At 35.6% G+C, this 17587-nt stretch overlaps 1 protein-coding gene across 3 annotated transcripts in view; it reads right to left on the reverse strand.

The window, feature by feature from the left end:
• The window catches only part of zbtb16a (zinc finger and BTB domain containing 16a), a 270137-nt gene that overhangs the window by 90410 nt on the left and 162140 nt on the right, over positions 1-17587 (reverse strand). For 2 of the 3 annotated variants that reach the window (XM_028810305.2, XM_028810306.2), the window contains exon 4: positions 4880-4966. The exons of the other annotated variant lie outside the window; for it this stretch is intronic. In XM_028810305.2, coding sequence (XP_028666138.1) covers positions 4880-4966 — 87 coding nt within the window. The remainder of the gene's footprint in view (positions 1-4879; positions 4967-17587) is intronic. 3 annotated transcript variants of the gene reach the window in all.

Here is a 17587-nt window from a genome sequence, read left to right on the forward strand (position 1 = left end):
CAATCCCCCTATGTCACGATCACAGAAAGTCAGCGCAAGAGAGAGAGAGAGAGAGAGAGAGAGAGAAGTAAGTTGGGTAGCTTCTCAGCCATCTGCCAATAGCGTCCCTTGTATGAAATCAACTGGGCAAACCAACTGAGGAAGCATGTACAAGAAATTAAAAGACCCATTGTCTGCAGAAATCCGCGAACCAGCAAAAAATCCGCGATATATATTTAAATATGCTTACATATAAAATCCGCGATAGAGTGAAGCCGTGAAAGGCGAAGCGCGATACGGCGAGGGATTACTGTAATACAATATTTATAAACTGTTACTGTACCTCCCCTATTCTGTTTCTCTTCTTGGTATCCTCAAGTGGCACTTTGTGCCACTGCTCTACTGCCAAGTTGTTTGCCTGCCTCCAGAACGGCCATCTCAGATAAAGGAGCACTGGAATCATCAGGTAGAAGGGTATTTTCATCAGATTGTTCAATCCAGAACTGAATTGCTAGTAGAAAGGAGGTGGCTTGTTGGCCATGTGACTATGCCTGGCTTGTTGGACTCCTTTTCTACAATCTGGCAGTGGTTCTACAATTTGCTGATGGACAAATATTGTTGTTTTACAATTATGTTAATTAGATTCTACTTACATTTAGAGAGTGGTATGATCTATTCTTGCATTTTTCCTTGAGAGTTGTCGCTGTGTTCTATGCCTGCACTTGGTGAGGAACGCTGTGTAAGAACAAAGTAGCTTGAACTTTTGTATTTCTGAGGGGGCAGTAATAGGCTGGTTGTCTAGCTCTTTGAAGAGGATTACTTGTGTTCCATTTTGTGTTGCATTAACCCCATTTTTTTGGCACCCACTGCATGCCCAACCTACCAGGAAGGAGGTCTCTCTCTTGATTGCCCTTGCCAAGATTTCTTCCTTTTTTCCTAAAAGGTATTTTGTGATAGTTTTCTTGTCTTCTTCGAGAGTCAAGGCTGTGGGACTGTTAAATCACATTGAGGCTTTCCTTGTACGACTTAGTGTACACAAGAAAAAGCAAATAGAAACGGTTGTTGTTTAGGAATAACATTAAGCTAGTCCAACTGTGGTGAAGTTAGAATAGCAGAAAAACTGCGGAATAGTTGATAGCATAAGCACATTGCTAGTGTGAATGTGTATATAAAAAGTGTCATACAAATTATTATTGTAAATGATAGGTTGTGTTTACCCAAGTTTACCTGTATGTTTTAGATACCTTCAAATTGTTTATGCATACATTTATATTTATTTATTTAGATGTCACTTAATAATACAATTAACATAATCAAATCAAAATCAGTTAGTTTTGAAACAATTGTTTACAGATGAAGCACAGGAAAAAGTTAGTCAAGACATAACATACCTGACCTAGTATTCGGAAGGTGGGCCAGAACTGGCAACCTTCTGGTTTACGCTTCAAAACACAATGGCACAATATCTGCAAGTGACCTGACATTTAATTAACTGCATCAATAAGCATTGTGTGTGTGCTCAGGTTCGCCATCAGAGTCTCCATCGCTACCTTTAGATTTTCTTAATGTTAGGCTTCTGTGTATATTTTGTGGACTGCCTGTCAAATATGTGTGGCCCACATTATTAAGTTTTGCATCACTGAAGTCAAATCTCAGACCGCAATATTATATTCAGTATAGTTTAAATTATTGATAATTGGAAATTAAATAGGATTATAAATTCATTTGAGCAATTCTGATAATCTATATTTACTAATCAAAAAAAGAAACATTTTTGTTTTTGATTTAAAACTGTTCAATGTTACCCCAACCTAAAATCATCACAAATACAAAACATTTCTATAGCAGCCAAATGAAGGAAAACAAAATGATCATTTTATTTTTAAGTTTTACGCACTTGGTCTTTGGGAGTATTTGAACAGCACAGTGCCTTTGTGTATCATGCAACACAGTAAGATTACCCAGTACCTCACAGGTTTGGTAACAAGAGAATGACAAATCACAGGCAGTGACAGGATGTCACACGGTTTTGGTGGTTGAAATTTAAGAGGCCACCTGAATCCTCCTCTGCACTCTTGCACTAAGCTTAATGGTGCAGTAAATTTGTTTGGGAAGTTTTAAAATGAAACGGTTCATGCTGAAGTAGCACAAAACTTGGTCACATTTTGTAACTACAAGTAATAGCACAGTAATACTTGATGCTGACAAGTCTATTACCTTGAGAAAACAGTACACTCTACTGTTTGATAGGGTACACACCAATCTTCACCAGAACAGTTTTAATTGCACATTTTATTAAAAGTAAATCCTGCTATGGACTGGTACCTTGTTCAGGTGTTGCTGCATAGCACCATATGATTGCTGGGATAGGCTCTAGATGCCCCACAACCCTGTCCTGGATATGTGGGTTAGGAAGACAGATGGATGGATTAAAAATAAATTCATACTAATATACTGGAAAACGATACTAAATAAGCTAAACAAATAGAATTACACTCCACTGTGCTGTTCTTTATTTTATATTCAATACACACTGGCTACCATCTTCAGCTTCCTACATTGAACAATGATATGTTTTTATACAGGAATAGTGAACAAAACATGTTGTTAAAGCCTGACCCATCAAAGTGGAATAAGCAGAACCTGAGGAATAATTTTTTTTAGTAAAAGAGGAGAAATTTCTTAAAATTTAATGACGACAAGTATAGCAAAAAAAGAAACCGGATAACTGGCAAGTACTATGAGAGGATTATAAAAGGAAGTGGCAGCAGCGGACATCCTAGTGGTTAGTAGGACCCTGATGTCTACTGCCAAGGGCAGTTAGTTCCAGAAAAGAATTGGATGCCTGATTCTAAAATTGGATCTCAGGAGCTAGGGAAGCAACAGCATAAGAGGGTAACGTAAGGGTACCCTGATATGTTGGTCCCTAAACTTTGGAAGGACAACCCTGGAAGTGATTTTGGTTTAAAGCCTAAATGATGACCAATAGATATTTTAAGGTGTCTTTGTAAGATCCTTCACTTTAGAACCACCACATTCATATATGAATATTACAACAACAAATAAACCACAGTACATAGTGAGTAATCTGAAGTCAATAAACAGGTAAAGAGACAAATACTACCAGATACTCTGGCAGGTTACAGAAAATATACTTTTACTGTAGGAAAAGATACCACAAAAGTAATTTATACCTTCATTATGTAAACATGCTCAAAGAGATTTACAGCATATCGTCATATTAAAGGAAGAAGCTAGCACACTACAGACTTATGTAGACTTAGCACATTTGCTACTCATCACAAAAATGAGACTATCAAAAGAGATATTTAAAAAGAATATATTTTTAGTCACGTAGAAAAGTAATTTTTTACCTTGCATAAAGAGTATAATGGGGACACAATAAGATCTGTTATTGTTCTAATTGTTCAAATGCTATGTATATAACAATTTTTAGAAAAGTAAGAGTTACATTTAAAAACCTGCAATATTAAAAAAAATGTGTAAGAGAACGTAAAACTGTATGAAACAGAGACTGCAAATTACATTATGATCATGTATACTGTATATTAGGTGTCACTGTGATGCAATGATTATCATTGCTACTTCAGGAGCCTTTTGGGATTAATAAAGGTTTATTCCTGAGTCTACTAGACATTGTTCCTTTATATACACCAACATAATCACAAAATAGGATTTATATACTCTACATACATGCATACACAAATGCAAACATACATATTAATAATGTATTTTGCCATTTTCCAAACATTATATACACAAGCAAGAATCATTATTTTCCTTGAGATACATTTTCTTGCAATTGTCACCACAAGTGGGTACGGGTGTGTGCAAAAGTGTGTTCTGCAATGTATTGTTACCCTCCCCAAAATGATGGTTCTATACATCCTACTGTGATCCTGAAACTTGAACTGGGTCAAGAAAGTTTGAGAATATTATAATTACATACCTCTAGATCTGTATATCAACATATCTATTTCTACACACACACACACCATACTATAAACATTCCAGCATACATTTTTCATATCAAAATGATTAGTTATTTTTCTTATAGTGTTATAATAACTACAATAGATTCTGCATGGATGTGTGTGATGTTTATATTGTGTATTTGGTAAAAGTAAACTTTAGCTCCCAGTCAATATTGTCACGTAGCATGCCTCTGTATTTGGTGTTCACGTAAATTCTGCCTACTTTTCCATTTTTTATTTACTTTTTTTGAAACTCAATAACTCTATATAGACACTGCTTTTTTGTGGTCTTTTGCTAAATCATTTTACATTCTCCCCAGTAAGAGTGGTAGATTTCAGAAGCCACAGTCCCTTGTCATTCTGACCTGTAATTCACTTTAAGGACTTGAAAGTTCACATATAACAACATACACAAAATGACAATAGACAGATAGGAGGAAATTCTCTTTCCTGCAAAACACACACACACACACACACACACACACACACACACACGCACACACAGACACACACGCGTGCACACATAATGAAGAAAAAAACATGGACTCAGAAGGACTGCAAATGCCTTTTAAATTAACAGCTCTCCTACATCTTAATATCTAATATATAATGTATCACAATACCCTATTCAATTGCAATATTTAGCTAGTGTATTTTAAATTTTTTTTTGGTTTGTTTTAGCATGCAAGTGTATTACAGACATAATAAAAAATACTGCACCTTCATAAACTTTAACCACATAGGATATAATTAAAAAGGCATTTCAGTCTTCTGACCAGTACAACACAATATGGCTTCCCTCTGCTGACAATCTGTTCTGCATTAATAGCTGGAGAACACAAAGGTGAGCTTTGATTTGTGATCAGTACCAAAATCAATAATTGATCTGTCATCAGTCACCATACCTGTATGTGTGCGTCTGTGGGAATCCAGAGCGTCTTCTTTTGAGAACTGGGCTCCACACTGATCACAAACAAATGCCTTTGCACCAGCTAGAAATAAGCAAACAAGTAAATTAAAAAAAAGTCATTATTTTAGTTTGATTCCTGACTCAAACTCAAAAAGAATACTAAACCAAAAACCTAAACCTAGCAAAACTCAGAACAGATGTCATCCAATGAATGCATCTTAGGATAGGAATATCTATTCTCCAGATCCTGCATCTTTGTAATTTCTGGTAGACTGGCACAACCCATGTATACGATATTAGGTACCATTTCATACTAATCATATCTGTGGTCCTGTGTACCAAAGACAACCTTGGTGAAGGCCCATTACAACCAGAGTCCATTATTAGAAAATCAGTCATTTAAACATTGCTGAATTACACTAAATCTTTTTTCCTTTCTTATTCTGGAATCCCAGTCATTCCAACTCCATACATATGGGCGTGTGCTGAATGCATTATTAGTTATCACTTGTTCCCTGCAAGTTCAAAGTAATGTACAATTACAAAATAATTAATGCAACCACAAAACAATTCTTAGTGTGGCGAGTATCAGTTGCTATTTATTTTCATGCAGTTCTCGAAAGCACAACCAGTGTCCGATTTACACCGTACAGGTAGCCAGCCACTATTTGAATTACAGATTTCAAAAAGAGGAATAATTAAAAAAAAAACAAAAAAAAAAAAAAAAAAAAACCTCAATAAAAATATATTAAAATACAAATTAGGTGTTAGGCTTGTTATACATTAATTCATTTTATTGAACATAAGCACAAAAATACCTAAATACCTTTAAAGCATAAATCCTCACTTTTTCCGAAACTTCATTATCAACCAATTTACATGTACTCTCTGAATATTTGCTCAACATCAGAAATAGTAAATATATTTTTAACTTTATAATTGAAAAACTCACACTTATAAACTCACATTTTATCATTATATAGTTTAATCAAGTAGATTTGTTTCTTTTTGCAAGTTTAGAAGTGTGTTTATTCCCTAATCTATAACCACAGCTGAGAAGTTTTGTAGGTGAAGAATGCAATATGCGGTACAGTAATACAGTAAATGAATGTAAAACAGTAGGCAGCCAAGGCTATGGGTTCTCGTGTGTCAAACAAAGCACTTTTGAATTTCAGCATTTCACAGCTGAAATTGTTAGTCTGCTATATTGATAATTTTTTCATCATAAAAATAAAAATTAAAATATATATTACAATACATAAAGATGGCTGCAACCACTGTGTGATCACTTGGTGAACAAATCATAGTCAGAAAGTTCAGCACAGGGAAGCTCTAGGAGATGAAGAGAAGGAAGCACCATGTGTTGGAATTGACAACACACATTTTCATGCACTGTAGAAAGAAGAGAACTGAAACAGAATAGTAAGCCTTGCAAAATGCACTTGGACCACAGGCAGCACACACATGATTAACAACCCAAAAGACATGTGAAATACATCTTTTTATAAGGAAAGTGGAGCCCTTGAGGGTTGCAAAAAGAATAAAAGGCATCAGAGTCAGAAAAAAATCTCAAGCTGAGAAAGCAGTGACTGTTGTGTCCTAATAAGAAATTAATTAAAAGGAGAGGAAATGAAGCCAATTGAAGGCAACTAAAAAGGTGCAAACTCATTAAAGTTCACTACAAATAATTCTAGAATATTATCCCTGTAACCAATACAGGGATGCCTTGCCTCTAAAAGTGGTACAGGAGCTGGGCCAAAAGTGACCCTGGAAAGTTAAAGTCAACTCAGGTCCAGAAGCATATATCACTAGAACAGGGAGGGAAGCTGGGGTAATGACTGACTGCTGAAAGGAGGATGAGAAGCCAGAACTGAGATAGAGAGATACACACATTAAATTATCATATTTCTCTTACTATATTCATTCCTCCATTATCCATCCATCTATCCATTTTCCAACCCGCTGAATCCGAACACAGGGTCACGGGGGTCTGCTGGAGCCAATCCCAGCCAACACTGGGCACAAGGCAGGAACCAATCCCGGGCAGGTTGCCAACCCACCGCAGCATTCCTCCATTAGTTTTTCTTAATAAAAGTTCTTGCTGTTGCACCACGAAAAACTTAAAATGTTGAAGAAAATCTGGTATAGCATTGTTCATGTTATGCATGTATCGCTTAAGTTCTTTAATGTTAAATAATTCATAATGTTTGAAGATGAAACTCTGTACTGTAGGTGATAATGATGAAGTACAAGAAAAATGTATGAAGCGTTTTAAGCATGTGTATTAACGGCACATTAGGCAGCATTAGCACCTTAAATGCAAGTGGGTGTTTAATGTATACTTTGAACACAGTTGGAGGTAAATCATGACAACTTTGAAATCAAGGTGCCTCAGAATACAAACATTATGACTAGTCACTCCATTAAAAACTGGCTTTTTTAATTCTCTCAGAATGTAGTGCAAATATTGTGTCAAAATAAAATGTGAGACATGCATTCAAACAGGTCATCTCTTTCAGAATGGTGAAGAAAGAAGGGAAAAAAAGACCCCATTAATAAATGCAGTAATGTCTTGTCAAAACCTATTAAAACAGGAAGGCAGAAGTAAAAGCAGCAATAACCATAAGGTTCTCAATATTAACCTTAAATAAGTATAAACAGTATACAGAAATAGTCGCTCCATTCATGGACCCTTGAATCTTCACAAATGTGCACCTGGTTATTATCAATGTAGAATCGGCATGTTCTCCTCATGTCTGTGTAGGTTCTGTGTACTTCAGTTTTCCTTGCACATTCCTAAAGATGTGTGGTGAATACATTCCTTAGTGTGTGTATATGAGTGGGCTATGCAATGGCCTTATCTAGGACTCGTTCCTGCCTGTGCTCAAAGCAGATAGAATAGTCTATTGCCCTCTGTGATCCTGAACTGAAATAACCTTGCTAATTACATATAATTTATCTAAAAAGTACTTGTTACATATTCTGATGCACAGAAATATTAATAGATTTCAAGGTTACAACAATCTAACTTCAGAGAAAGAGATCACAAAAGATGAAATCAGTGCACTTAAAATTAGACAGAAGTCTGTGGATATTTAGAACATAAAAGACATTTGACAAACAAGAGGAGACCATTCAGTCCATCAAGCTCATAATACCTAAGCTGTCCCAATATCTCATCTAGATATGTCTTAAAGGTTGCCAAGGTTTCCACTTCAGTCTAGCGGAATTTTTACTCCTATCAGGCCTTTCTTTTTATTCAAAGAATCATTGAACAGGTGTAGATTCTGTAGTTCTTTGAAAACCAGCCATGACTTTTTCTGGGTATTGTTTCAAAAGATCACGGAGGCTATAACAAGTAAAAACAGGAAGTCATTTGATCAGATAAAATACAGATCAAGGAAAAATGAACTACTACACCAATTTTAAATACTCTGATTCTGTAAATATACCGAATATGCAATCAATTTAAATACCCTTCCCCCTCCCCCTACGTTATTAAAATAAATCTTTATTATATGCTACAACACAGCATGTATGTAAATGCCAAAAGAGACTCTGCTCTGTTGGGATCCTTGAGCAAGGCTCTTAACCTGCAATTGCTGAGCGCTTTGAGAAGTGAGAAAAGCGCTATATAAATGCAAAGAATTATGAATTATTATTATTGTAATTGTATGTGTTCATAAAAAAAGACAATAGTGTGTTTTGCGGCAGAGGCAGAGTAATCATTAATACAATTCGAAATACAATTGGAATAAGAAGATGGAGTGATTAAGTCAAAAGAAGCCAACGTAATTACGTTCAGGTATTTGCTTGATGATCCATTTAACTATGTGGAAAAAAAGCTAATTTTTACATCCAAAGCAAATAGCCACCTCAGGTTAGAATTTTTTTTGTCATGAAAAAATAGCTTAAAAAGGTGTCTAAAGTACAAAACTGTAAATACAATATTTCCATTTTTATAAAAATAATTGCAAAAGTATACCACTGCCTCAATAAGAAACTTCAGAAGATAAAGCTAGACAGCTATTGTGCATTAACCGTCATGGTAGCACGCTGAATGACATAACCAAGGCTTCATATGAGAGACCACTATCTCAAAAGGACTTCAAGTACTGTTCACAAAGAATAGCAGCTCCTACATAGCATCTACTTGTCAGTCTGTCTGTTTTGTATGAGTACAAGTGTCATTTTGGCAGGGCTGTTGTCTTTTTATTGTCAGTTCTATCCCAAGAAATACAGTAGTTATCTCAGATTGCCTTGTAAAATGATAGAATATACCGAATACCAGAAATTTAAAAAAAAAAAAAAAAAAAAAAAAAAAAAAAAAAAAAAAAGTATGCCTATTGTTTCTTAGGACCATATCAATCTTTCAGATCAATTAATAAAACTGAAAAATACATTCTCCTAAGCACTGGTAGGTACTGACTGCTACATAAAGATGTTGCATTCAAGTCAAAGGCATTGCATTGGTTATAACAAGTTTGCATTTCCCAAACAGGAAAGCATTGGATACAGTGATTTTATCTGGCAAAAGATGAAGGGGAAATAAGTAGGAAAAAGATCTTAAAATATGAATATTCCAGATTGACTTTAGAGGAATATGAACTGCATACATGAGTGGGCATAGTGTATAGACTGCATGGCTCTGTCACTATAACACCTAATTTTCAAGTTGTTGTTCCCCTGGGGAGAGCACAGGTAGTATACCCCATTTTGAATGGTTTTATATGTGTGGATTTTGTATGTTAATGGACCACTCCATTGATTAAAATAGCTATATCTTGATTTCTTACCATTATGAATTTCATGTTCGGACAAAAACCAGCAAGCAGTCTGGTGCTCTCACAATCCTCAGTACTCCAAACTCTCCCATCCATTCATTAGTTTCTAAATAATGTATTTATGACAAAAATATTCAGATTAAAATGTGAATTAGCCAATTCACACCTTATTCAGAATTGTTGAGCAATTCTGCCAACAATGGTAACCGATTAAACTAAGGTAAAGCAAAAAATGGTCACCAAAAGGTGTGAATAAAATGAGTATATTACTGAAATTCATAAAAGAAAACTTTTTGAATGTACCATGATACAAACGGAAGAAATAATAAGAGTATATTCACGTGGAGTCAAGTTGCTCAAAGAAGGAAATTGTTTGTTCAGGTTCAGGCTAATTAATCTTTCAGATTTTCTTGTTTCAAAGCCACCAGACTCTAGGACTTTCTGTTGTAAAGGCCAGTCAATTGTAAGATAACTTTTTTTAATAAAATAAATTAATAAAACATCTGGCCATCGTACTGAAGATTTAGTTATTTAACAAAAAATGCTTAGTGGGGCAAACAGAAGAATCAGTTGATTCCTAGCATGATTCTTTTGTTTCATTGTCATTCTGTCTTGGTCCAATGCAGAGAGAGAGAGAGAGAGAGAGAGAGAGAGAGAGAGAGAGAGAGAGAGAGAGAGAGAGAGAGAGAGAGAGAGAGAGAGAGAGAGAACTATTTGTCCACAGAGGGAAATTTGGCTTTTTACGGAAGCTCTTTAAATAATGGTTGATAGCTGTTAGATACAAGAACAACAGCATTTTAAACACGTTACAGTCTGGGGGAAAATCTTCTTGGGAAGTTTGGAAAGGTGAATATTGCATTAACCAATCTTTGATGAACGTGTAGTGTGAGAACATTACAAAATACAGTATGCCTGCCTTCAACAACCTGTGTGAGGCTGAGAAAATAAACCAAGCTTAAGACACCCAAGAGATGACTATCTCAAAATAAAATATTTCAGAGGAGCCAGATTTCAAGATTATTGTAAGAAAGAAGCAGATGCATTAACTACCAGCATTTTTAAATGGTATCATATTTAAAACAGTTATCTAGGGGTGGTGAGATCAAATTAAAACACTTCAAAACAACCCACGAAAAGGGAAACATTTTGTAATTGCACATGGTGCTTCTTCTGTTACAATGAGCCCACGCATCTGTTAGTTCCTTCTTCTTTTGTTACAAATTGTGCAACAGAGCAAGAGACTACATTTTTTATGTTATGTAATTGTTTCTTAAACAAGCTTAAGAATTACGTTAGCATTAACGAAGGCCCCCAGGGAAACAAAGAGAACTCATTAGTTAGCAACACTGGCCTCATAATGTTAAGTGTTTTAGTACATATGATGACTTCTTTCAACACTTTTTTTTTTTTTTTTTTTAAGATATAGGAACAGTGAGATATATAAGCACATTATATAAATAAACATTCTCCTACCCTAAAAAAGTACAAAAATTTCCCAGAAGAAAACATCTTAAAATCAAGAATGTACAATGTTTACAAAATAAAGTGTTAATTTTTCAAAAGGTTAAATTATTTATTTGACTAGATCCACAAAAGAACAACAACATCCAATAATAAAAATAAGCAGTACAGAAGGAACAATGAGTCCAAGCACCATGCCTCTCCTTTTCCCTACAGCTATAAACGAGCTGTGCTGTACAGTTTTATTTACAGTACGCTCTTATCAGCAATAGAACAGTACGCTGTCTGCCAGTTTCAAAGACCAGCCCAGAACTGTGTGTTCCTGGCCTGAAGTACATGTGTACCACAGTCTGCTGTATTTTATTAACCATAACAAAGAAAGCTGGCTTATGGCCAGCATTCTTCCATTAAACACACTTGTGCAGAGAAATACAGTGATTGAATATGTAAATAGATAACAAGGTTAATTTTACTATGCAAGCCCATCAGAAAATGTCAACAAAACAGCCTTTGCATTGATGTTGGGGAGGGGAAAAGAAAAAGAACTTTTACTAACCCTTCATTATCTGAATCCAACTGTATGTAGACACAAAGTAAGCATTTTTCATAAGAGTGCTGTCAAATATTAACTCTTGATAAAGGCAGCAGTCTGTTAATGTAAATGCAAATGTTCTTTCTGCTCGGCTGCACACATTTCGATCCATCCATTTTTCTCAACATGCATATGCCAGTCGCTCAGACTCTTTTTATGTAAATTTGAGCTACATTAGCATACCAGCCAACTTTTTAATTCTGTTCCATTTATTTTCTTAAGCCAAATGATTTTTCTTCACCTTACTTCTGTGCTTAAGACCATAACTTTGAGAAATTACCGACTACCAATACAGTAACACTGACTGAAATGTGCTGTTATAGTTGCACGACAGCATGTTTGTAACAAAGTCCCATTTTTTAACTTTAAACCTGATCCCTGATTAAGACTGTAGAGCACATAGTGTATCAGCTAACTTGACCTTGCAAGAAATGGACTATTTACTTGATTCTGAACACTGCCTGTAAATGCCAGGTGAATGAGATAAGCAATAGAATATAATTCAGTTATCCTTCTAAACCACTACTGGTAAATGACTTCTCATCAGTTCTCTGCCCTAGAGAATTTGAAGTCTCTGTCTTCAAGAGAGAAAATGCCTTTGCATAGCAATCTTTGCTTTCTCTAACCTGTATCATATTCAACACTAAAAAGACATTTTTCTGACTTTTACCAAGGTTTCTTAGTTCTCTTGAAAGTTGTATTTCCATAATGCATAAATTAAACAACTGATACTGGCTAATGAATTGCAATGTCACAAATGAATATTTTAATTTAGTCCCAGAAAAATATTAACACACCCTTGTGCCAGTGAGGATTATAGAAGGTAATGTATGCATATGAATATCATTTAACATTAACACCAAGCTTAATAACAATGCAGGCAGGGCAGCACTGTGGAAAACTGATGCTTGTAGATCTGTATCACATTAACTGGTGACTCTAAAATGGCCTACAATGAGCAGAGATAGGCTTGTGAATCAGCTTGTCTCAGTTATAAAGTGGCACCCTATCCTGTGATGTACCTAATGCTAACAGGATATGTTTCAGCTCCGTACCACCCTGGAATAAGTGTGTTCAAAAAATAGGAGGACAGATGGACACAATGGATAGAGAGGAGATCACACAGTGCTTAGACGTTGGATGTAGTTATATACTGGAATGTCCTCTATTACAATCTGCCCTCTTGTTCTGTGTAGTAGTAACAGTCGTCAGTAGTACCAGTAGCATTAAAGGTAATATCATATGTACAGAGTACAGCAAAATTCTTATTTGCCTGCCCAAACAACTTGAAACACTGCAATTTCCATTTGCTCCCAGTGGAGCCTACTCTCATGTGCCTTTTGCTACCTTTAGCTTCAAACTTACTGCAACATTGTGCAGAATCAGGGAGTCATTAAAATGACATGGATAATGACTCAAGCATTAATCAGTTACTAAATGCAAGTATTATTTCATAATTACCACAAAGTGAAATAATAGTGGGCAAACAAGTAAAAATTTCAAACCAGGTAAAAAACTTAGCTATTTTGGTTACATTCATGTTTATCATGACACTTAGGAGGATTTCAACAAAGACAATGATGTTAGGCCAATTTAAAATTCCAATATCTCCCCAATGAATTTGGCCATTCCTATGCAAATTTTAAAAATAATGGATTTGTTGTTAGTGGAAAATTTAGATCATCAGTAGCCAGGTTTCCATCCAAGGAGTTTTTGCGAAAAAATTTAGCGCTTCAAATTTTTTTTCCCGATATAGCTGATGGAAATGCTAATTATCGATAAAATGTTGTACATGTCGACATAATATTTTTCCGTTTAACTTTAGCGCATAAATTCCATATCGATATTTCAGATGTCGCAAAAACTACATTGGAAACACTTTTTGTCGGAAAAAAGGGCTTTAACGCAAATAAATGTGTCACATATCACGTGCAATCAAAACGAGAATGACGGAGCGGTTCGCATGGTCTGATGAAGAGAGTTTTTTTTTTGATTAAACGTCGTTATTTTGTATTAATTCAAATTTCAGTTTTAATTAAAAACCTTAAGGGAAGCAGGTTACAGTACTAATTCAGTTGTTATCGCACTGAGAAGGGATGTTGAAAGGTAGGCTCACCTGTACAGATCCGATGCTGCAAACACAGCTGCATCATGGGCACTTCCAGGAGTGCCAACGCAAATGTCTCGTATCATGCACCTGTCATCAACAAGGGCCTGAAGAACAATAGATAGCCACCCTTTGTGATTAATGTAATCGCGGTAGCCTTCCGTTGGGGGAAGAATAGGCACATGCGTGCCATCCAGCGCACCGTAAATCTGTGGCACAAGATGCACCAAGGAATTGCGGTATGCAATTTCATTGGCCTCCGCTACAGTCGGAAGTCTGATATAACGCCGCATTAATTTTTCTTTAATAGCGGTGCACACAGCATATACACATCGATGGACGGTAGTTTTACTAACCCTGAAAGTTTCTCCAACTACTCTATACTCGGCGCAGGTTGCCAGCTTGTAAAGGGCGATGGCAATCCGCTTTTAGGTTGGAACCGGTGGTCGGTGGCAACCTGTGATGGGCGCAACATCAGGACTGATGAATCCACAAAACATCTCAAACGTCGGCCGTGTCATTCTAAAATGTTGCAGCCAGAGATTTTCTGTGAAGTCTCTCTCCACCACCTCCTCCCAGAAGGTCTTATTCCGTCGTCTCTCCCATACCCGTGGGTTTCGTCGCATTCTGCTGTCGTCTTTGGATATTATGTACAATTCCAATTATTTGTGAAACTGAAACAACAGTAAGCTGGCAAATTTCAAAAAACTGTCTGAATATTCTCTCCATTTCTTTGTTTCTTTGTTTAGTGGAGGGGGTGTAACGTGGAAAACAAAAGGTAGATAATTTGCGACATACACAAAATTATGTATGGAAACGGCTCAAGGGCAGATTTTTTTCGCGATACAACAAAACTTATGCGACAGTTCGTTTTGGGGGGGGATGACGTCATCACGCACACCATTTTATCGATAAAAAGCCAGTTGGATGGAAACAGGCTGGAGACAGCAAATTTCGCACATTTTTTTTTTACATATATTCTGTTTGTCGATAACAAAACGTCGCAAAAAACTGGATGGAAACTTAGCTATTGTTGCCAATAAAACTAATATCTGAAAGAATCCTCAGAATACAATTAAACCAAAAACGTAAATATGCACGATTTTAGAAAGAAAAAAAAGGAGAAATCAGCAGTCATAAAAATGTGTTTCTTTTAAGAAAACAAAAATGCACTGAATATTTCAAATAAATAACCAATAAACAACATATCAGATATCATTTATTTCATAAAAATCAAATTGGATGATGTTAGTTTTTAATGATGGGCATTTACTTTATTTCAGTTCCCCTGCACAAAGCAACTAGCAAGCATTTTAAGTGCCTTGAGCATGGGAAAGGTGCCATATAAATAAAATGTATTATTATTAAGCAAAAATATTAAGGGTACCTCACCTTCCTTCAAAAATTGCACAGCATTAGTCAGATGTTAGAAGTAACTGGCCAAGGCTGCATTAACAATAATAATATTCCAATATGGAGACTGATGTTAATTCAGTTTATCAAGTCAGAACCAATCCCTGCACTATGAGGAACAATGAAGGAATGAACAAGCCATCAGAGTACAGACTCAAACCAACCTTCACACTCAATCACATTACGCTAGTTGTTGCACTCGTCTTTATTTCTGCTTCAAAATGAACAAGATAAAAGTAAACAAATCCATCTTTATCAAATGGAGTAGTCAGCTTTGCAAAGAAAATGTAACAAGAGTAAAAACTCAGAATTGTTAGTTCAACCCACAGAAACGTTCCCTCTGGTAAATTGGGAAAAAGGTAATTTCTTGTTTTTGGGGGGGGAGGGGGGGGGACTGTCTTCTTATTTGGGGAAAATATGGTTGTAATTTCCAATTTCTCTAATGAGTTAAGAAATTGGACTCTTTAAAATGTAAGGCTGCATCACCCATTCTCACTTGTAGCTCGCCTGCTGCATGTACAGCACACAACACATGTTGATCTCAATCAAGATGCTGCAATCTGTTTCGGACTGAATGTTACATCTAGTAAGGCACTGCAGATGCATCTTAGTCTGACATAGAAGCATATGGTCTATGTCAGAAAATGTAAATGCTCTACCAAGTCATCCCACAGCAGGGTGATACACAGCCAGCACACTATTTGCTAACAGCAGTAGTTTGCACTTTTATTGAAGCTGAGGGACAGCTATCGGAAAGGATGCAAAAACTGGGCAATCCAGACTAGGACTTCTTGCTCCCTTTACACTAAAATAAAGAATGTAAGCTCTCGATTTCCTTTATGTACATGACCCTAGTATGTAAGAAGCTCATCACTTCAGACATCTGTTATGAATGGGGGTAAAATGTGAGCACATTAATCATTCATATGTGTAAAGTACTGTACATAACAGTTGGGTTCATGTCACATGTGAAAAAAAATCCAGCATATTAAAGTCTACAACATCTGGGAAAAGGTTCCCAGATGTTGGTGTGCATATATATCCATTGGGCTTGATTAGGATAGATGTGGATTAAGATCTGTGGATCAGTGCAAGTTTTTCTTAGAAACCTTTAAGTATTTTTATGCGGTCACATGTCAAATTAATCTAAAGACAAAAAAATATGATAAATAACAAATCTTATAATATGTTTAAATTAAGGGCTCGTTTTGTTTATTAAGGTAAAATTTACAGAAAAACAGTGTAACAATTGCAAATGTGCATCTTTCAAATCCATTCTCTATTAATGATCTCAAACCTGCTGGATTCATTGATGACCTATCCTGGTCACTTTGGGTGCAAGGTAGGAAACACCCCCTAAATAGCCTACTCACACATATTCTTGCACACTCAGTTCTATATTATTCTAATGCCCATTTCTTTATTTCTTTAGGATGTGAAAGACAGAGTGAACATGCAGACTCAACAGAAACATCAGCCTGGTGGAAGATTTAAACATAGGAGGCTAAATCCATGATACTGCTGCACTAACCACTGCTCCATCATTGTTCACACAGTAAAAGATATATTTTACAAGAACAAGGCATTTCCCATCCCTCTTCTACATATCCCTTTTATTGTGTACAGAAATTACTTCAAAAACTTTGTGTTAGGGATTTAAAATAAGCAAATAGCAAAGTTTTTAGTCTATATTTGTATTTGACCAGACACTACTCCTTCAATTAGCGGTATTTTTTTGGGTTTAAATGGAATTTGCAAAACAAACCTTATAATGTTGATGTTGTATGTATTAAATTAAGCCAAATGACTAAATCACTCATAAATTGCATTTCAATAAGGTTTTCTCAGTGACACTTCTTTAAACTTAAAACTGGACTATAAAACTAAAGACTACTCTGTTCAAAACAGCAGCACACACAATTAAATCTGTATGAATAGTGTATTTTGAATACTTTAATAATTGTTCTTTTATTTATACAGTAGAAGTGCAGTGTATATGACTTGTATCAGTTAAACTATTTCCTGTTTTAACACATTGACATTTTAGGTGAAAGTGTGAGAAAAATGTAACAGGTTGGAAAGTCTCTAAGTTGTTGTGCACATTACCATAATTCAGTTAATTTGTAGAATAGCTATGTACACACAGTAGTAGCAGCAAGGTATTTGATTTAGTGTATAAAATAAAAAAATAAAGCTATTCAATAAAATCTTTTAACATTTCATAAAACTGCTAAATATTTCAATAAAAGACAGTGTTGAAGTTTAGGGGGAAAAAAAAACAGAATTATAGAAACCGTCCATGTAGTAACCGTTTCCAATTTATTTTGTGGAGAAATGTATAGCTAA

This window comes from Erpetoichthys calabaricus, chromosome 9 (genome assembly GCF_900747795.2).
Source record: "Erpetoichthys calabaricus chromosome 9, fErpCal1.3, whole genome shotgun sequence".
Classification (NCBI taxonomy): domain Eukaryota; kingdom Metazoa; phylum Chordata; class Cladistia; order Polypteriformes; family Polypteridae; genus Erpetoichthys; species Erpetoichthys calabaricus.